At 42.1% G+C, this 22,570-nt stretch overlaps 1 protein-coding gene across 3 annotated transcripts in view; it reads left to right on the forward strand.

Moving 5' to 3' along the window:
- Nucleotides 1–8,891: 8,891 nt before the first annotated feature.
- Nucleotides 8,892–22,570, forward strand: part of Tgfbr1 (transforming growth factor beta receptor 1) — a 53,057-nt gene continuing 39,378 nt past the window's right edge. For 2 of the 3 annotated variants that reach the window (XM_031377350.1, XM_031377351.1), the window contains exon 1: nucleotides 8,892–9,147. In XM_031377350.1, coding sequence (XP_031233210.1) covers nucleotides 8,907–9,147 — 241 coding nt within the window. In that variant the 5' untranslated portion in view covers nucleotides 8,892–8,906. Of the gene's footprint in view, nucleotides 9,148–13,176; nucleotides 13,984–22,570 lie in introns of those variants that run through there. The other variant, XM_031377352.1, reaches the window with a different exon arrangement.

The following is a 22,570-nucleotide window of genomic DNA, read 5'->3' on the forward strand; positions in this document are numbered from 1 at the left end:
CAAACAACAAATGAATAAAAAATAAGTCAATACCTTAATTTGCACTCATCATAGACTGGCAATTGTTCAAGTAGGAAAAAAAAAAGCAGAGAAGCCTTGATATAAAGGCTGATCTTTGTATCAGATCTCAAAAGCCCAGGAAAAATGAAGAGTTTTGATACAAACAAAACCAAAAACCTAATACTGGGGGACTTTGAATGAAAAACAAGATATAGTAGAAATGATTAAGTTTAAAAGTATATCCAAGAATTTCAATGGAAAAACAAACATATTTGAAAAAGATCCATATAGAACTTGCATAAATTTGAAATACAGAATAATCAAAATTAAAACATCTTGGAAACTGTAAGGAAAGAAAATTTAAAGATAAATCTTTAAATTTAATCTCACTTTCCAATATCTCTAGGTTAAGAACTTATCTAAGGATAAATCTGACACATTGTCATAAAAGTCTCATGCTAACAGAAACTCCAAAACATGCTGAGAAAAATTAGAGAACAAAAATATACCATATTCATGGAGGATCATATTGAATACTGTAAACTACATCAGTCCTTTCTAGATTGATGCCCTGACTCCACCCACAGAGCTCTGCAGCTATGGGTGGGCTTGGCAGCATACTCTGTACCTGTGTAGGTGCAGGAGACTTAAACTTTGGTCTTTGTGCTTGTGTCACAAGTACTTGTCCACTGAATCATCCCTGTAACCCTGAAAACAATTTTTGACAAAGGCACCTCTGTAGTTCAGTGGTGGAAAAGAGTATTCAATAAATCACACTGGGAATAGAAAAAACATGATTATTCCTCACATCTTACATATGCATTAGTTTAAGACAGCTTAAGGACGTAAATGTAAATTATAAATTTACAAGGATGCCTTTGTGACTGCATCTTGAACAGTTGAACTATTCTGTAGGGAACTACAATGTGGGATACATAGGCTCGTAGGTTTGTTAAAGCCCAAAGAATGTGCAAGTGTTGTAACAATTTCTTCCTTGGAGAGATATAAACAATGTATACTCTTCCTCATGAGGTCCCAATGATTTAAAACAAAAAAGTGCACCTGGGAAAGAGCATAAGTGAGGGATTACTTGGGGGGGGGTGGTTAGGGTAGTGGGGTGGTGGTGGTAGTGGTGCAAAGTAGCCACACTGTAAAGTTTTCCCTCAGAAGGAATGATAGAGTCTCATAGCCATACAGATGGAATTCCCTCCCTAGTCTATACTTCTGTACCCAGAGGCCATGTCCAATAGGGCAGAATTGAGTACAGAGCTGGGAGGAGTGACTGGAACCCAGTGACCTCCCCCAGCTCTCCTCTGAAGAAATGTGCACACCCAATAGGTTACCGCTATAGTCCCTTACAAACAGGTGCAGCTGGTCTGATGCACACAGTGGCTGTTTTGCCTGTAGGACCATGTTTTATAACATAAACCAAATGTAAATGGATGTGAGTGTGTCCGTTCAGATTCCCTGTTAGCAACAATGTATCCCACTCTACATGGGGCATGGATAGTGAGGCAGGCCGTGTGTGGATAGGGGCTGGAGATATGTGGGAAGGAACTCATGTAATTGTAAGTCAGCTTGGCTACAAACCAAAATATGCTCCAAAAAGTAATGTCAAGAGCTGGGGGGTGTGGCTGGGGTGGTAGAGGACTTGCTTAGCTTGCACAGAGTCCTGAATTTGATCCCCAGAGCTGTACAAACCCTGAGTGGCGACAGAGGTCAGTAAGCCCAGCACTTGGAAAGTAGGAGCAGAAGGATGTTAAGTTCAAGTTCATCTTTGGCTACATAGTAAATTTGAGGCCAACATGGGCTACATGAGACCCTGTCACAATAGATAGTCTATTAAAAATAAGAAACATAAAAACCAACCAATCAAAGGAACAAATAAAACCAACCAGAAAAGAAAGCCAGGTTACCTACAAAGGAGAAACTATTTGACTGTTGTCTGATTTCACATCAATGACAAAGGAAGACAGAACCTCTCCAGTATTCCAGTTGCTTAAAGAAAACAGTCCCCTGAGCATTCTATTTTCAGTGAAAACATTATCTAACAATGACAATGAAAGAAAAGCATTTGTACCAAACCAGAGCCAAGACTATGTATTAGTTACCTTTCTATTGCTGTGACAAACATCAGGGCCAAGCACTTTATAGAAGGAAGGGTTCATTTTGGACTTACAGTTCCAGAGAATTTGAGTCCAAATTGAGCTGCAGCAGCTCCAAGTCATGGCTGCAGGAGCAGCTCCAAGTCATGGCTGCAGGAGCAGCTGAGAGCTCACATCCCCAACCAAGAGGAAGGCAGAGAGCACACTGGGGATAGCAGAAGGCTTTTCAAGTCAAGCCACCTCCCAAAGTCACACCTTCTCCAACAAGGCCACACCTCCTCCAACAAGGCCACACCTTTCTAGACAGTTTCACCATCTGGGAATCAAGTATTTAAATGCTTAAGACTATTGGGTGACATCTAATTCAAAGCACCACGAGTGGTTCCCCAAGCAGGCCCAAAAGAATATATTTTAGGCAGAATGGAGGTGATACAAAACGGATATTCAGAGATTTCAAAAAAAAAATGAAGATCATAAGTTTTGTTTTGTTTTGCAGTGCTATTTTCTGGGTTCTTCTATTTTAAAAGATGGAGTCTACTTCACCCTTGAGTAGGGGGAAAAGTCAGTGCTGGCTCAGTTTCTCCTATTTTGTTTTTCAAAATGTTGGTCTTAAAAAAAAGATTTCTGGTATTTTTAATGACATGTTTCCATGTGTTTACTGTATATGAGTGTGAGCATGTGAGTACAGGTGGTGAGGAGGCAGAAGCTGGAGTTGCAGATGGTTGTGTGAGGTTGGGTTCAGGGAACCAAATTGGGTTTCTCTGTGAGAACGGTCTGGTACGCACTCATATCCCCTGCTGCCTCTCCAGCCCCATCTCCTGACCTTCCCTGTAAGCATTTGCATTTCTAATGGACTTCCTCTTTTATGAGTCCTATGGGTCAGGGCCCCACAATGACTTATGATATCTCTACAATATGGTTGCCTAGTCAAGACCCACATACCCAACATGGATAGGAAAATGTTTATATGGCCCTACCCTTAGATTAAGAGCTATGTATCTGCTGAGAGAAAGAGAATCTGTTTTCTTCAGGGATGCACTCCATGATAAACTATTCAATCCCGGGGGGGGGGCAGTCCTAAACATATGCACATATAAATGGACTAATGCTGATATGTGTGTGTGTGACAATAATAATTAATGAAGAAGTCATGAATTTCAGAAGAAGGTGGGGGTGAGCTGGAGGAGTTGGAGGTAAAAGAGGAGAAATGGTATAAATGCAAAACATGAAATTCCCAAAAAATAGTTAAAAATAAGGGGAATAATAATATCATTCCTTTAACAAAACAAATAAATATAGCCTTGCAAGGTAGTGTTAATATATATATAATATACCCTCTCTCTCTCTCTCTCTCTCTCTCTCTCTCTGTGTGTGTGTGTGTGTGTGTGTTTCTGAAGCAAATAACTTAAGGTTGAAAAAAACTCTAGCATGACATAGAAATTGCCAAGATAAAAATCAGTTCTAGTTTGACCAGAAATACCTCAATTTAGAAACTGAATAAAACCCAAGCTGTCATATGGATTTAATTTGATGCCTCTGAGTTTCTGTGTTCTCAAATATGTGGGCCTGGGGTCAATGTTTGTAAAATTTCCTTCAGTCTTCAGATGAGTTAAACCACATGCTTCTGATGTGAGTTTCAAGTCCCAGCTTGTTTATACTTATGCCTTTGACCAACTGACTAAATTAGATTGCTAGAAAAGCTCACATCTGAAGAAAACACCTAGACTTACCAGCTGATTGTGAAGGATATTCCAAAAGCTGCGGATGAAGAGATGAATAGGACCAACTGTGGGGGAGGGACACAGAGCATCCATGCCTTGGAAAGAGCATCACCTTCAAGGATCCTCCATGTGTTCAGCTACCCAGAAGTCTCTCATCCCAGCCTTGCATAGGCCTGGTTGAAACATGGATAACCATATAAAACATTACTGGACAAGAGGGTATGTTCTAGAGTGCCCAGCCTGGGTAGAGCAGTTTAGTAAGTCTGTCAGCCTGATTCTGCTGCATCCCTGGAGAGTACAGAATAGGACCCTTCCTTAAGTTCAGGTATTATGTCAAATAGGGTGCATACTTTTTTTTTTTTTTATGTACAGTGTCTCCAAAATAGAAAGGGAATGGGGGGGGTGGTTAATTCCTATGACCAGCTTCAGGGAAGAGAAATTCTAGTTGTGTGACTTACCTTAAGGATGAAAAGGGAGCTAAGAACCATGGATTGTATATATATATATATAAATATATATATATATATTTATATATATATACAATATATATATATATATTATATAAATTTGTGTGTGTGTGTGTGTGTGTGTGTGTGTGTGTGTGTGATAATTTCACCTCTATGCTATGACTTTGGTCTCTGCTCAGTTTTTGCCCAAACTAGTGGAGTGGAGCAGAAGTGAGCCTAATATGCTGTCTCTAAGCCTAAGAGTCAAGCAATCTTACACATTTTCTCTCAGTATCTCAGATCTCTGCATTGCCACGGTAGCAAGTCCAGGCTGGCCTGCTGGAGGATGAAAAACCCCCTAGAGGGTCTGACTGGCCCTGACAGCCTGCTCATGCCAGAGCTTAGTGGAGACCAGCTCACATTGGTCTAGACCAGAGAAGCCAGCTGTGCCTGCCCACAATCTCATGGACAATAAATGTGGCTATGATTCCTAGCCACTAAGTCGTGAGGTACATTGTTATTCAGTTAGGAGCATAAAGAGTTGGCAACATCTAACAAGGACAGAAATCAATAATATTCTGCAGGTTAGAAATGAAGAGAGAAAAAGCTAGGACAGAATAAGCAGGAATAAAGTGTTCTAGAGTTTAAAACAAAGGCTTGGTTTTTTTTTCTTGTGCAATAGGAAATAAGCTTTAGAGCTGATGTAGTTGATCACCAAATTTACTGGGGACCCATTCTCCTTCCTATTAAACCTAATATGAGCTATCACCATTATGCTTACAAGAGGCTGCTGTGTCTCCAGAGGTTACAACCATGTTCCAGGAAGAAAGAAAGTGAGAATAATGTGTTTGCTCCTTGTTTAAATGGTGTATTAGTTCGGGTTCTCTAAGGCAACAGAACTGATAGACTATCCATCTGTAGGTTTATTAGAATGTCTTTGTGGGATGTGGTCTCGGGGGTCCAACACTTGCTCCCTCTCATCGGAGAGGTAGAGATTCCAGGAGTTTCTCAGCTCACGAAGCTGGGTATCTCAGCAGTTCCAGTCTGCTGTTGAAAGCCTGGAGGACTCCTGGTCTTCCGTGTGCATCTGCTGCCCCAAGAAACTGTTTCTAAAGTGGGTGAAGGGAGTAATGGGATCTGTGGACTTGCTGGTGAAAGTGAGGGCAAGCAGGCAAACAAAAACAAAACAAAACAAAACAAAGCTTCCTGGCCACCACCTGAAATGCCATTTAGGGCGAGGCTTCCCATTGCAAGTAATCTGCTCAAAAACGACCCTTGCAGGAGTGGCAGCTTGGGTTTTAGTAGATTCCAAATAGAGTCAAGTTGACAGCCAAGGTTAGTCATCACAAATAAAGAGGGAACAAACTCCGCTGGGAAGGAAAGAGATTCCTGTTCATGCTTTGCTGGACTCAACTCTGCTGCATGCTCACTGAAGCACGGAGCTGAACAAATTGAACCCCTCCCCCTTTCTTCCTCCCCCTTTTCTCCTGGTAAACTGCTTTCCCTGAAGGACTTAGGATTCTGTTACTAAGGCAGTCTAGAAATGGCCAGAGATGAGAGAACTAGAAACTTTTGCTCTCTGTTTCAGAGAAAGTATCTTTGTTAAGAGAATCGCCCAAAGGGAAAACAACCAATGAACACAGTGTAAACTGAGTTTACTGTGTAGAGGGCAAGGTGCTGGAGTACTTCTCTCAGACAGAGCTCCACAGCTGACTTGCTGAGAGATGATGCTCTTTCTCTTCCCCTTTAAATCAAGACACGAGAGTGAGCATCCTAGCAGCTTTCTGAGAATCTGTGGAGACTAAGATGGGAATGAACTTTGGTGATTGACTCCCTATGGGCAACCACTCATTTAGACTTCACAATAAAACTTCGTGTATAGGTAAGAGAATTCTTACTTTGCCACAGGGAGGGGTGGACAGGAGTAGAGTGTGTTTGTGTGTGTGTGTGTGTGTGTCTGTCTGTCTGTCTGTGGGGAAGAGATGGGAGGAGGTGGAATGAGTGTTGGAGTTGGATGTGAGTAGAAATCAGGCAGGCCCAGATCCATATCTAGAAAACGCTAGGATCACTAGGGCCTGTGAGTCTCCAAGGGTGGAGGCGTCACCCTGTGGCTCACCTTTCAACACAGGTGAGCTCATTCATTTTACTGTATTTAAGCAAGTCAATGTCTTCTGAAGTGTCCAGGTGCCCTGTGCACTAGAACCTCCTGAGTAGTTTATTAGCAATGCAGGTTCTTGGACTGCCTCCAGAGGAACTTAAGTGCAGGCATTCCAGGTCCCAAACCCAGGCATCTGCACCTGAAAAACTGCAGAGAGTTCCAATTTTAGACGGACAGTTTTTGTTCCATTCTAGCACAACTTGTTTTCAGGTCTGTAGCTCATGGAAATTTCCTCTTAATATCAGAAAGATATAACTTAAAAATAGCCTGTTTCTCCTTCCTGTTCCTCAGTTTCCAAGTGAACACACTTAGTTCCATGGAAAACGTCCTGGATTCGGAAGTGTGTCACAGAAAAATCCTCGTGTTGATCAGTACAGGCTCCATAAGGCAAGGCATTGGGTTAGATTCAAGGTTAAGATCATGCAAAGGCGAGAGGGCAAAGTAAATGAAATAACTAAATATTTACTATGTCCCAGACACTGCTCCAGACACATTATGTCACCGTGGACTTGTGATTCAGTCCCATTTATAAGCGGGATGGGTACTTTTAATATTTGCAACCCATTAAAGATAACCAGAGGGGAAAAAATTCCTATGAGATTAATTATTCATGCATAGAATAAAAAAAAATCTCTTGAGATCTTATGCTAGGCACAGACTAGATCAGAAAAAGAAAAATAGTGAGGCGGGGCATCTTGGCATGTGGCTACTGTAACCCCGGCCCTGGGGGAGGGGAGGTGGGAAACTAAGGTAGGAGAATTCCAAGTTTCAGTCTAGCCTGGTTTGTATAGTGAGGTCCTGTCTTTAAAAACCAAGGGCTGGGGGCCGGAGCTATAGGCGAATAGTTAAAAGACTGCTTCTCTTGCAGAGGAGGTGGTCCCATTCTTAGCATCCTTGTTAGGTAGCTCACAACCACCTACCACACCAGTTCCAAGAGGACGCCCTCTTCTGGACCCCACAAACACTACATGCACATGGTGCACATAGGAGCGGGGTACACGATCTTTAAAAAAAAAAAAAAATACAAGGGCTGGGGATATAGCTTATTAGCAGAGTCCTTGCCTCGGAAGTACAAGGCTCTGGGGGTAGGGGTGAGGCGGGGGCAGGCTCTGAAGATTTCAGGTGTGATGGGCTCTAGAAGCTGGTCAAATTTAGTCCCTGCAGCCTCAGTACATTTGAGCCAGGGGGAGCCAGGATCTGATTGTTCTGGAGTCCCAGAGAGCAGGCTCGTTCAGGTTCTGGCAGGCTGAGGACTTGCTCAAGCGTGTCCTAGCTGGAGTCGGGAAGCAGTCTCAGAGCAGACCCTAGCTCTAAACTCCACGGTGGCTTTCCTAAGCAGGATCAAACTCTTGAAAAGTGGTTGTAAAGCAATTGACGAACAGATACTAGAGGCCGGTGGATTCCTACTACCGAGCTTTATTTAATTCCGAGTTCAAATCACACAGAAAATAAAATTTTCTCCTTAAAAGGTTCTGCGGAAAAAAATGCAGTCGGTGCCATGCGGCCGCCTCCGTGACTGTGTTTGTGTCTGAAGAAAGGACTAGTCTGACAGGAAGAATTACAAATCTGGAGCTCATTTTGGCGTCCCAGAGGGAAGGTGGGTGGAGCGTCTCACAGTAAATTAGGAATTCAGAATGAAAGCGGAGCTGAGTTTATTTGGGTTTTTAGTGACACCTCGAAATTATTACCCAGGCGTGTCGGAGACAGCTCCAAGTACCTATGACTGCTCCCGCTTAGCCCCGGGGCGGGATGCTCCGTAGGGCAATTGCCCTTCCTTCGAAACTCGTGGGCCTCTCTGCTCCCACGCGGGGTCAGGAAAGGTGGGAGGGAAGAAGGGCGGCGGGGACCCTTAGTCTGGGTCTTTTTACGGTGCCGAGAGACGGAGGCCACTCGGGGGTGTGTCTGAGCTCCGCCTCGGGATTCCGAATCCGGGAGCTCCGACTTTGGGACTGGAATTTGGGGAGGGGACAAGGTCTGGGGCGGACGTGGAGTGCGGAAAGAAATCGGGTTGTCTTGGTGGGGAGGCTGGAACCCGCGGGTCTAGGGAGGGGGAAGTCGAACCGCGCACGGTATTGAGGGTCCGAGCGGCTAGAGTTGGGCTTTGCCAGGGCAGGGGAAGTCAGGGTGGGGTGGGAGTCGAAGAAAAGAGCGTGCAACGGTAACAGTCTTTTCCTGAGCAACTCTCACGGGCACACCCTGCGCTTAGTCCGGACTGCGGGCTCCGTCGGGCGCGTAGACCGGACCCTGCCCCCACCCGCCGGTGGAGCGCGAGCAACGGGGCCGCGGCTGGAGGACAAGCGCCCAGCGGTGAGGGGGCGTGGCCGGAGGCCCAGCAGTGCGGGGGCGTGGCTAGAGGCAGAAGCCCACGGCCGCTCATTGGCAGCCCAGGGGGCCCGCGGGCGGGGCTCTCGGCTGGGTCCCTCTAGGGCGCTCGCGGGCCGCGGGGTAGGCGGGGTCGGCGGGAGCCGGGCAGCCAATGGGCGTGCGCCCCTCGAGCAGTTACAAAGGGCCGGAGCAAGGCCGCGGCGGCGGCGGGGAGGTGGGGCGAGGAGAGGCGAGGCTGGCGGAGGAGAAGCTGCGGCCGGGGCCGGGCCGGGCCACAAACAGTGGCGGCGGGACCATGGAGGCCGCGGCCGCTGCTCCACGTCGCCGGCGGCTCCTCATCGTGTTGGTGGCGGTGGCGGTGGCGGCGGCGACGCTGCTCCCGGGGGCGAAGGGTGAGTGGCGGGCGGGTGGCTGCGGGGCGCGCGGGCCGGGCCCGGCCTCTGGCTCGCTTTAGCTCTTTCTCAAACATGGCGCGGGGCCGGGGGCGCAGGTGGCGGCGCCCGGCCGGCCGGGCTTTCCTGACCCGGCAGGCGCCACGCGAGCCGGGGCGGGGAGGAGAGGCGGGGCGGGGGCGGTGTCGAGCGCGGGTGGCGGAGCAGCGAGCGGAGGCCGGTCCTCTTGGGCTCCCGGGGGCGGCGGCTGGCGAGCCTGCGGAGGTCGGGAGCTGCCCTTAGGGGTGCGAGGCGGGCCAGGACCGTAGCCCCCGGATTCCACTGCCTAAGTGCGCCCCGGCCTGAGGCTGTTGGGGCGTGGGCGGGCACCAGCGTGGAGGCGCTCCGGGGCTCGGCGCATGGAGGGCTCCCGGGAGGGTCGAAAGGGTCGCCGTGGGCAGAGACCCCGGGTGGGCCGCCGCACGGCCGGGAGTGTCGATGCCCGCCTAGGGCGACTTTTCTTCTAGTGGGGGGCTTTGTGTGAGAAGCAGGCTCGAAGATGCGCGGAATGTTCTCTCTCCGTGCGTCTGGGAAGAGTTCAGAGTCCAGTAACCAGAAGGCTGCAGATGGTCTTGTTAGGAGAAACTTGAACGTTTGCTCACTCTGCACATTTGGGAACGTTTGAATGGAAATGATTCTGTAAGGATTGATCAAATGCTTCCTTTTCTCCAAGGGATCGTTTGCTTTGGGTGTATCGTTGTTTCCTTAGACAGTAGTTTTAAAATCGCACCTCTGTGTAGCTGGGTTTTGAAGGGAAATGTGTGGCTTCCCAAAATATTAAAGCCGGTCGTGATCCTGGTTGTCACCCTTGGAGGGAAGATTGAAAAACTTTGTCAGAAACCGATTAAAATAGGAGAAAGCAAAATACTGAGGCTCGGCATTAGCAGCTAACACACAGTGAAAATACATTTCTGTTGCTGAGATTGGATAACAACATTTTAAAAAGCAAAACAAGCCAAAACAAAAGTGAGTCTCTGTAGACTGTGGATGCCAACTATTATTAAGCCTAATAGTTACTGTTTATTGGGAGTTGATTATAATGCAGCTGTAAAAGACACAGTATTGGAACCGCCAGTATTTGTCCTGTATATTGACATGAAAACTGGGGTGCAGGAGATTAAGTTCTCGGTAAGTGCAGAAATTAGGATTTATACTTAGGCCTTTAAGGGTTCAAAATCGGCGCACCTGCTACACCAAAGTAGCATAGCTCACTTGAAGAACAATTGATACTTGATACTTATAACTTAACCATCCGTTTCTTCGTTTACTTGAACATTCTCTTCACATGGGTCTACATTAGAAGATACAATGGGTTTTTTTTACATTGTCTTAGGAAGGAAATAACGGCAGACAAAGTGGGAGAATTGTTATAATTATCCATCGACTATAAGTGACCATATCACTACAGTTATTTGGAGAAAGTAATTAATTCTTTTCTACCTAAAACAAAGCAGGACATGTTCATGCATTTAGCAATATTGACTTGGATGCCTCATTGAGTTGGGTTGGTGTTTCAGGGCAGCCTTTTATACATTCTGAAGAAGTGCCCATCTTTTCTTTATAATTTAGCTTCTCTTAAAACTTGAAGCTGCTCTTTACTGTCTATTATTTATTTATATTTCTTGCTAGCTTAGTTTTCTCCAATATAGGTTTTTATAGGGAAGTTGGTTCCTTATCCCTGGACAAATATACAGTATTACTCATTTATATTTGCATCACATGTTAGAATGCTGTTTGCCGCCTGCAGTTTCAGGACTTTTTGGAAAAAATGCCTAACATCCTCTTTTCCTCCTTCCTGCTGAGCAACTCCCAGCTTAGTACTGCCAGTTACCCCTAAATCTACGTGGTTTTTATAGCGTTCTGTCATGGAGGATTTTGTATGAACAGATGCCAAACTATCCACGATTTTCCAGTGAAGTCTGATGGTTTCCCCGTGAATTAGGACTGTTCCACTAGAAAGATGCCTCAGGACTGCAAACTCTGAGTTCAAGCGATAGCTGCTTTCCCACTACTTCCTGCTCTTCAGTCTTTGCTGCATGCTTCATTTTATCTCTTCTATGGGAATTTGAGGACAGAACTTCTCAGACCTGACATTCTAGATAGCCTTCATTTGGCTCTCTTTGAACTCCATCTTTTGGAAGTGTATAGTATTAAAAGTTTGTGTTATCCATTGTTACCATCCTGCATTGTTCACTAGCTGTATTTGAGTATGTATTGAGTATTCAGGGTTAAATTATGCCTTTATGTCCTCAGAACCTACTACTATGTCTTATATTCTTTTCTACATAAATGTGTGTTGAATTCTGTGTGAGCAGTTCTATTTATATACAGATTATGGTATATTGATTTTGAATTAAATATGTATATATACAATTTGAGAAAGTTGCATGATGTGGCAAACAAAACAGCTATTTATTTTGTGATACTTGCTTTGTATAATTCATGAGATTTTAGAAATTAGGTAAGTATGTGTATTTTAAGTTGCTGGATTTTTAGCAATGAATAGGACTTGTGTATAACCACTGCTCACTAGGCTGCTTATGTTTTGATTGTTTAAATACCTTTTCTGATTGGCTAGTGCCGTTGTAAGTGCCTGTTGTTAAGTGTTTTACTAGTTAACCTTTTGTGGAGAGGCGTATCAGTGTTTGATAGGGAAGTGTAGTACAGGCTGAGGTCACTGGAGAGCTTCCAGGACTCATTCTAACTAAATGATTTTGAAGGGTCTCTAGAACTTAGATAGGCAGAGAGGACAATTCTATGATTTTTAAAGTTCTTGTCCTTATGTTCCCAATAACCTCATGGCAAGCCAAATGATTCTTTACTTTAGTCTATACATTGTGTTTGGATTATTAACTTGTATTATCTTTCTTCCAGTTCTAAAAAGTCTGTAGTATGTGCCTAGAAATCAGACAGAATGGTAATGTAAGTGGGTGAAGTCAAGGAGAGTAACATAATGGGATGCTCACAAGCACTGGCCTCTTCAATGGTGAAAATCATAGGTGTGTCATCATTTCAGTTTACCATAGAGAAGCCTGAGAGTAATTGAATTTCTCAGGGCTCCAGTGCACCAAACTGAGGAAGGAACTTAAACTTCCTAATCTCAGATCTTCGTGTCATGTACTGTACTTTAAAAGTAAAGGCCTTGAGGATGAAGGTGGAACTGAATTAATGGTAATCTCCTTAAGTGAAATTGGTCTTAATGAGCAGAATTTAAGAAAAGTGAGTTCTGCGGGAAGGAGGGAGGATGATTAGAGATAAATCTCCCAGGGAAAAGTCACTTTTAAAAAATTTGTTCATTAAAAGACTTGGTATATAGTACTTACTGATTGAGAGAAGCTGGCTGACAGTAGTTTGGGATTTATCTTGGTTAAATGAAGTGCAGTTGGATTAGGTATAACTATGTGGGTACAGTGAACATGTTTCAAACTGTAGCAAACTGTGAGCCCTTTGCTGCTCTTTTCTTGTCCTGGCTTACATAATGCAATGTTTTCTGAACAGATGGACTGTGGTTTAATATCATGTGATTGGGACACATTCTTACTTCCTGCTTCTGGAATTAAGGGCAGATGCTTGCATGTTTCTCAGGGATGTTTTTGCTTTTCCTCATAAAACTAGCTCTAGGAAATGTTTGGAGTATTCTCAAATGTATATAGTAAGCTTGACCTGACCTAACTGGGGGGCAACATTGAAGGACCCCCACCCATTTTTTGAGAAAGGGTCTTATGTAGCCAAGCTAGTGTCACACTTAGCTAAGAATGACCTTAAACTTCTGATCATACTGCTTCTACTTCCCTGGGTGCTGTACTTAATTTTTGGGTAGTATTTAGGATTGAACCCAGAGTTGATTTTGTTTGTTTGTTCTTAAAGATTTACTTATTATATGTGAGTACACTGTAGCTGTCTTCAGACACTCCAGAAGAGGGCATCAAATTTCATTAAGGATGGTTGTGAGACACCGGGTGGTTGCTGGGATTTGAACTCAGGATCTTCGGAAGAGCAGTCAATGCCCTTACTCGCTGAGCCATCTCTCCAGCCCATTTTGTTTGTTTTTTAACATGTTAAGCAAGTGCTTAGCCAGCTGAACCACATTCCTAGCACTGAATGCATCTCTAAACTTTTTCGTAATGAAACATCTGAACACCTTCCTTAAGAATTAAAATTTGTTTTGCTGAAGTAGGTCCATTTTTTTAACTGTGTGGTTGACCTTCAGTTCAGACACTATAGGTTGCTCTAGTGACTACTTCATTGTGAAGTTGTAATTGGTTGACTTATCAACTTTTTGTTTTTGCTTAGATCCATTTTTTAAATACCAATTAAGCTGATTATATGAGCCCAATTTTATTGCTCTGATATGGTCTTTTATAAAGCTGCTTCCCCATTTGGCAGCCTGAAAGCAAGACATGCAAAATTAATTTCTAGCTTAAATACCAATAACTTGCAGACTACAGATAGCTGCCTTAACATTCATTAGAAGAATATATTACAAGAGCGTATCAGGCACTTACTTACTTTGTCTCATTTAACTTAGTAGCCAACCTTGAATGCTAGTTAGATAGTAGCACACAAAAGGAACCGTTTCTTGTTTCCACAGGATTAATTCCAAAAAGACTGTAGTGTTACCAATCAAACCCAGGACCTGAACTTGCCAGGCAAGCCTTCTATCCTGAGTACATCCCTGAGCCTACAGAATGACTCTATTTGTTCCAGGTCTGGACAACCAGTGCTCAGAAGATAACTGTGGATTTTGATGACATGGATCCATTTCAGTGCTTGTTAACATTGACCGAAGATACTAAGGTTTTGTGTTTGACCTTTCACTAATAGAGGCTTTTATAACAGTAAGACTCTACTTCAGTTAAAACAGCTCTAGATTAACAGTAGTCCAACTACTGAGACTCAGAGGTTACCCTTAACCCCTTCTGTGTGGGTAGACAGAGCTGACAAGCGTTTGCTTAGATTGGTACCTGGTTTCTTTATGAGGATGTACAAATGCAGAGCTTCTGGTTTCCATTTGACAGTCAAGGAAAGTCATATTGTTAATGAATGACAAAGCTTGCATTTGAAGAGCCTATATATTGTGCTACTTTTATAATCAGTGAGTATATTGTTAGAGTTACTTCAGCAGCAAATCCTTCCTTCCATGAAAATATGAATCAAACTTTTACTTTTTATTTTTCTGCTTTAAAAGATATGTATTTGTATCAGTGTGAATGTAAATTGTGTGCCTGTGTATAGAAGTGCCTGTGTGTGTACAGAGACCAGAAGGGTACATCAGGTGACCTTCTCTATCACTCTCTTCCTATTCCTTTGAGGCAGAATCTTTCTCTGAACCTGGGGCTCATATTTTCTCAACTAGGCTCCAAGCCAGTAAGCTCCAGTAAGCTCCAGCAATCCCCGTTTCCTTGTTTTTCTTCTTTGTACCAAGCTACCCTAACTACTGAGTCATCTCCTTTTTAAAATAGTTTTGAGACTTGGTCTTGCTATAGAGCCTATGCTGGTCACTATGTAGTCCCAGGCTTTCCTAGGACTTGAGGGCATCTTTCTACCTTAGTTACTTGTGTGCTAGGATTACAGGCATGTACCACCATGCCTTGCTGCTTCAGCTTGTCTTAATTGCAGTTTGGTTCTGCAACTGCAATTGACTCAGTGTGTAATCTTTCCTTAAAGTTGTATTTTTAGGTAATTTGAGAATTGCTTATGAGCTCAGTGATAGTTGATCACTTTATTTATATTAGTTTGTATAGCCCATAGCAAACTCCTGCTTTAAAAAATAAGTACAGAAGTGAAAACAATGGAAATTTTGGATTAGAGAAAAGAAAAATAAACAAAATAGAGCTGTCAGCCACCATTAAATGGATGCTTTTTGCATCCCTGAACATTAACAAATACTCCTGTTTTCAGTTGTTTTAAGTGTGTGTGTGTGTGTGTGTGTGTGTGTGTGTGCAGGTGCATGCCTCTGTATATTCACTTGCAGATGTCAGGTGTCTTTCTCTGTTGCTTTCTACCTTTTTTAAAAAACAGTATCTTTGACAGAACCTAGAGTTTGCTATTTCTGCTCAACTGGCTGTCAGTGAAAATTCAGGAAGAACTCCACCTGTCTCTGCATCTCCCAACCCTCCACCAAGTGCTGGGATTACAGATGTCTACAGCTATGCTCAATTTTCTTTGTGGGTGCTGGGAATCTTAACTCACCTAGTCATGCTTGCACAGCAAGCACTTTACCAATAGAGTCCTATGCCATGCCCTGAAAATGCTCTAGCCATTGTGTTTAGAAGTTTATCAGTGCTAATAAAAGTCTTTACATTTTACAGCTTGGAGAAGAATTTTTCTTAGCAAATATTTGGTAATGACATTAAGATGGAAAATACAGGAAACCTAGATGACAGGTTTTCATTTAGAAATTACAGTGCTGGGAAACAGTGATAAGACTCAGATAGTGCAGCCACAACAGTACTTGTAGAGGCCATAGAGCTTTACCTCTGCCCTGCCCAGCAGGAGGGTGTAGAGGCCTGAAAGAGAAGCTGTCCTTATAGGGGAAGATGGCACTTCTGGAAAGGACCATGATGAACTGGGTAAGAGAAATTGTGAAAACTGGACTGGCAGGTTTACTGTGGGAAAAGAATGTTTAACTACCACAGAGGCAGTGGAGCAGGACAGCTGTCTAGGAAGACTTTGGAATTGGTTTAATGATACCAGAAATGGAGTGGAAGAGGGGCTCTGTGACATTTTAGCCTAATCAGAATTATTCTTAATCTGGTTCCTGAATGGCCTCCTCCCACACCTCTCAGAAGTCACTCTGATGTCCCCTTTTCTCATAGAAGCTTGTTCTGATCTGTTTTACAAATTATTATATTCTTCTACTTTTTCTTTCTGTAACACTTCCTTCCCAAATATTTTATTTACTTATGTAAATAATATATATATATTATATATATGTATATATATTCTCTTTTCTACTAGGAGGTAAACTTGAAAGTGGTGTCTTTTTGTTGGTTGGTACATAGGAAATGCATGGTAAATAATTAAGTGGCAGAAGGTCTTAGCAGTAAAAAGTAGCGTATAGAAGTCAAGAAGGACTCCATGAAAAAAGACTGACTGAGGCCTAGGCCCCTGAAAATGTCTTGTATAAGGAATCTGGAAAGAGAAAGATTGAAGAGAGATGAATTCTGACTTGAGCAGGTTGAATTAGGTAAAAGTAGGCAAGAACAGTTAGTTAGTTGTTCAGTGAGGAATGAAGACAAATGCCTTACCACTATTTTCCTTTCCTCTTGCTCTCTTTTCTTTGGCTCCTGGTAGTCTGAAAAGTCTCCTTAAGAGGTGTTGTGATCCTGAAGTCCTAGCTTGGATCTGGATCCTGCTCAGTTCAATGTTCCTCACTCCTGTGTTGGAGGGCCTTACTTTGTATATTTCCCACTTGACTAACAAAAGATATGTGCATTCAGAATGTGATCTTTTATACTGAACTAAATAAAAATGTCCAGTCTATTTAAGAATTTGCTTTGGTTCCTGGCTGAGATAGAAGACAGGAAGCTCCCTGTTTGGAGCTTCAGTTTCCACCACTGGTCTCAGGTCACTGAGATTACAGAAATCTTTCTTGGAGTTCCCTGATCCTATCCTGTTATGTGTTTTTGTTGTTTGTTTGTTTTCCTGCTACTCTTCTGCTTCATAAATCAAACACTGGTGCTGTGTATCTCTGGACTGTTTCATTTTTCTATTTGAATCTCTCTAACTGAAGTTTGTTTTCTTTGCAATTCTGAAGGCAGCTTCCCAGAAAATAAGTAGTATTTTTGTTTCTAAGAGTAGATAAACAAAACCTGGTATACTTATCTGTAATTATCTTTTAATGGGTGTGTTTCATTGGAGAACATTTTTCAAAGGTTAAATGCTGACTCCCATGGCCATTTTGAAGATAGTAGCACAGCAGTGTATATAACAAACCTCACATAAGCCTGCCATAGTAGGTATTCAATAAATGTAAATTATTACATATTTAACTAAGTGAAGTAACAGAATTGTTTGATACACTGAAGCAAATTTCAGCACAAGATACAAAAGAACTTTCTTAGTAGTAGCTGTCACAATCTACCTATCACTGCAAAGAATGCAAGCAGAATCTGCAGGCAGGGCTGAAAAACTCCCGAAGAAATTCCTTGCATTATGTGGAAAGTTGGAATTGATTATGTCTATGTTGTTTCTCCTGGAAAATTCTGTATACTTAGGTGTAACCCAAACTTTCTTGCTTACTGTTTTTAGCTGATATACCAGCTAAACCCTACTAGGATTCATAGTTTGAAGATGAGCATTATCTCCTTGAGGCTGGAAACATGGCTCAGCAGCCGAGTGCTTGCTACATTTGCAGAGGACCAAGAGTCCCATATCACCCATAAGGTGGCTTACTACCACCTTAACTAGTTTCAGAGGATCTTATGTTCTCTTCTGGCCTCTAAAGGCACCTGTACACACACACGCACACACAAAATTTTTTTCACAAATCTTTTTTGAGTACTATCTTCTTGTAACTTCTTTATTGTACGAGAATGATTGTCTTGTACTCTGGCTATTCTTCAAAGGGGGATTTAGCTTTAAATAAAAGAATGACTGGGAAAGATAAGGAGAAAACAAACACATGACAGTTATCTATACTGTAGCTGAGGGAGGCTTTGTATTTGAGCATGTAGTTAGTGCTTAATTTTCTAGCAGTAAAAACAGATGAAGCTGAAGCTCTTGTTACCTACCTACTATTAAGAATTCATTAACAACCCTCCCCCTCTATCCTACTCCACCCAAGCATCAAAATTACAGTACTCAAAGAATTTCCAAGGGATAAAGTTATTGCTGGACTTGGCATTTCTGACTTCTTGTTCTGAGGCTCAGTCTTCAACACTTTCCCTAGGGTTCAGTTTAGAACTCATTGACACCATCTTTCCCTACTTAAGGCACTGATCCAAGTGTAGACATCTGAATACCTAATACCAGTGTAATAGCTGATGTAAAGCTGGGACACTTGAATTAAGCTTTGCTAGAGGCTAGAGGAGAATGGTTAGAGAACAACATGAAACTATTTGGGCTGGCTTATAAAGACGTTTTCCTAATGTTCTTCAATTGGCCAGTATCCATCTGGCAGACATCATCAAAGAATGGTCACCAAAGATGAACAGAACCAGACATGTTTTTCTTCTTAAAAGCCCAGCTAGGCCAGATGCTGAAAGTGTCTTTGCTTTGGGTTTCCTGTTTGAAAAGTCATTTCTGTGTAATGGGTATTAAAAATTATTATTTTAGTTCATATTGTCGTTCGTCCTAAGGGGCTGCAAACCCTTCAGCTCCATAGGTCCTTTCTCTAGCTCCTTCATTGGGGACCCTGTACTCAGTTCAATGGATGTCTGTGAGCCTCTACATCTGTATTAGTCAAGTACTATCAGAGCCTCTCATGAGATAGCTATATTTGGGCTGGCTTGCCCTTCCTTCAGTCTCTGCTCCATAGTTAATCTCTGCAACTCCTTCCGTGGGTATTTGGTTCCTACCCTCAGAGCTCCCAGGGTCTCAACCACCAACTAAGGACTGCACATGGAGGGGTCTGATTGTTCTGGCAGCATGTGTATAATAGAGGATTGCACATTCGATCATCAATAGGAGAAGAGGACCTTGGCCCTGTGAAGGTTCTGTGCCCCAGTGTAGGGGAATGCCAGGGCCAATAAGTGGGAGAGGGTGGGGTGGCAGGCATGGGGAGGGGGGAGGCAACAGGGGTTTGTTTTTGTTGTTTTTGTTTGTTTCTTTGTTTTTTGGAGGGGAAACTGGGAAAGGAGAAATTTACATGTAAATAAAGAAAATATCTAATAAAAAAAAGAATTTGAAAAAAAAATGATTATTTTAGGAGAGATGGCATGTACCCAGAGTATGTTCTGCTTTACCAGTTTTATAGTAACCCTGAGATATGCACATTAGCTTGAGGAGTATTCTCTATTTGATATACTCTAAAATCTTCCTGATTCTTAGCAGAATCCCTCTTTATGTAAGTACCCTGGAAAATGAATGATTGTGTTTTTTAACTCTTCAAAACTTACAAGGATATTGTTCCCTTTTAAATTTTATGTATGTGTCTGTTTATCATCTATCCTTTATTGATTGATTGATTGTAGTTGTTGGCTACTTTAAGTCCTTGTCAGAGTTTCCTTGATTTCACCAACAGGAGAAACCTAAAGTTCACCTAATTTCTGATTACTTGCTTCAGGATAACTGTTCTATCTAGATTTCTTAGGTGTGGACCTCACTGGTTACATAATGGTGTATTTATAGTTCTAGGACACCTTGTACAGGCATCCTGTTACATTTCTACAATATAAGATCCTTAAATATGTATTGAAATTCAAATAGATCCTGTGACAAAAGCAAAAATGAAAAGCCTTTCTACTAGAAGCTAGGACTAATAGACATATTGGAGAGCACTGGAGGATGTAACTGGGCCTACTTAGAATATAGAGACAAAAGAATACCAACTGTGGCTTTTCATTTGTATGTGTGTATATATGTACTTTTTGCTTGATTTATTCATTTCCAAATTGAACTGTAATGTGCTCTAATTGAGTCTTTTTGTTTAGCACATGGCTGTTGATTTGAATATTCTCCAGTTGAGAAAGTGACATTTTAATTTTGTTATTCAGTGTGCCACAGATTTAAATAAAACATCAAGATGGTCTATTGTAGATTTCCTTCAACAGTAATTATATGTAATTATTTTTACCAAAATAAACAAGTTAAAATAGTTTTGGTTATTTTATGTAATTTTATATTTGGAAAAAAATTGCAAACCAGGGGCCAATTTGCTTGTGTTCCTCAATGAGGAAAGACACTCTGATTGTAAGCTTCACACAGGTTCACAAACCAGGTCCTGGTACTGACAAATGTCTAGAGACAAAGCATAGTGTGATGGATTTCTTTCTTCTTTTTGCACTGTGAATTGAACCTAGGGCCTCACTTGTGATAGGTAAGTGCTCTACAAGTTTCATCTATCCCCAGCTAAGATACATCTGCTTAGCCCTTTTTAAAAACTGTTTTGTTGTTGTTATTTGTTTTTTAACTTTGGTAAAAACAGGGTCTTACTCAGTTGCCCAGCCTGGCTTTGAACTGGTGGTCCTACTATTTCAACCTTTCATGTAGCTGGAACCCATAAGCCAGGCCTGGCTTATGGATTGCTTTCTTATGAAGAAATACTCTCCCCTCTTCTCTTTTATTATTTTGCTTTCTTTGTTGTATTTTGTGGTCTTCTTTCTTGTCTTTATCGTTTATTGTACTCTTACACTCAGTGGTCACCATTGTGTCTTCCATGGTATCTTTTGAAACAAAAAAGGCCAATTAAATGGTTTAATTAGATCTCACCTATCACTTCACTTTTTTTGAGACAGGGTCTTACTATGTAGCCCCAGTCAGTCTGGAACTCATATAGACCACGATGACCTTGAACTCACAGAAATCCACCCGGCTAAGCCTCTTGAGTGCTGGGATAGAATCAAATCCAGCCGTTATTTTATGATGGGAAGTGGAAAGAAGGAATGAGGTTGGTGGGGAGGGAGTAGACAGGGAGAAATATCAGAATTAGGGGTGCATTGCAAATAGTGTGCCCTGAGGAAAAAGTCTAGCTAAGCAGCTGGATGTTTCCTCTAGTTTAGTTTGGAGTCCCTGGAACTGGGAAAACAAGTCTCACAGAACAGATGGGTGTTATCACCTCTGATCTATGTATCCTAAAGCAGAGCTAGAGCTTAGTAATTGTTGACCTGTATAGAACTGTCACAGTTCTGTAAGAAGAATCTTCTCTGCTGTAGCTTTACTTCTCCAAATGACTCCAAAGCCTTCATTTCTCTGACCCTAGCAGGTCTTTATGTTTTTCCCCACTACTGCAGACTTTCTTCAATAACCACTTGTTAGCAGCAGTTGGAAGCCTGCATATTCTTACTGCCAAGTTTCTTGACATTTAGGTTTCTGGGTCTGAAAACTTACTCTTATCCAAGACTATAAACTATATGTATAGTTTAGGCTTAAGGGGCAAGTATGTTCCCCAGAGGAGTTCAGTTACCATGAGGTGGTTACTTCTTTACCCTGTAAGCCAGCCCCAGTTAAATGTCCTTATCAGAGTTGCCTTGGTCATGGTGTCTGTTCATAGCAGTAAAACCCTAAGATACATGGCTTAGTTTGTTATGTTCTTGTAGGAGGAACTGTAGCTGCTTGCTTTTACACTTTGTTTGCTGAGGGAGATGGACATTTCAGATGAGAGAAGGCAACAACATACAGGCTTGTGTAACTACTATGTGTTATCATTTACTGAATTTTCAAGCTTTCTAATCATTCCTAGCTACCATCTGTTTTTCCTAGGTTCAATAACATTTTCACTTTGCAAATAAATGGGAGCTAAGCTAAAATACAGAGAGAATCAATCAAGGGTAGAATGAATTTGCTTCAGTAGAACAGACAATATGAAGAATTGACTATTGGAAGTGCTACTTTTTTATATTAAGTGTCTTGGAGAATTAACACTATAAATTGTACATATGTACCTTTAAAAAATATAATTACAGGGCAAATATAAGCCATGGATACTTAATAAATCTGAAAGGTTTTGAAATTTTTCTTAGATTTTATTAATGCATCAAGAGGACTGTAAAACTACCTGCTTCCCCCACCCCAAGAAATCCTTAAAATACCATCAAAATAATGTAATAAATAAAAGGCAAATCTGATAACAAGAAAAGGTAGCTTAAATAAGATTAATGCCAGACAAAGTAAAAGTCAAGCTGCACAGCCTTAGGTGAGAAGTGTTTTATTTTAAGAAATACCATTCCCTATGATGCATTATTAATCTTCATATAGCTAGCATATATCTTTAGCACTGAGGCATCTTTCCAGCCCCCAATATATTTTAACTTTAGTTCTAAGGTTGGTGCATTTTATTTATTTACTTTAAACTTTTTATTGATTCTTTGTAAGTACATGCACTCCAGTTCTGCTCATCTCCCTGTTCCCTCATATATGCCCTTCACTCTTGCAGTTAACTACCCCAAATAAAACACACACACACCTACACCACCACCACCAACAACAAAAAACAAGGCATAGAAAACATCTCACTGTGGAAGCTGTAGTATGTCACAGTGTGTCCCACAGTATACCCCTCTGTCCACACAGTTCCACTTGCAAATGTCCATTGTAATGAGTCTTGTTTGATATCTCTGGCTTCTATAATACCATCAATATTGGATCCTCAGTGGGACTCCTGGTTATCTTATTGTTCTGTGTCATGGAAGTCCTGCAGCTTTGGATCAGCAGGACTGGCCCTTTCACTTATCCCAACCATTTGCAGATGATAAAGATTTTAGGGTGGCCCATTTCAGAGCCC

This window comes from Mastomys coucha, unplaced genomic scaffold, assembly GCF_008632895.1.
Source record: "Mastomys coucha isolate ucsf_1 unplaced genomic scaffold, UCSF_Mcou_1 pScaffold18, whole genome shotgun sequence".
NCBI lineage: Eukaryota > Metazoa > Chordata > Mammalia > Rodentia > Muridae > Mastomys > Mastomys coucha.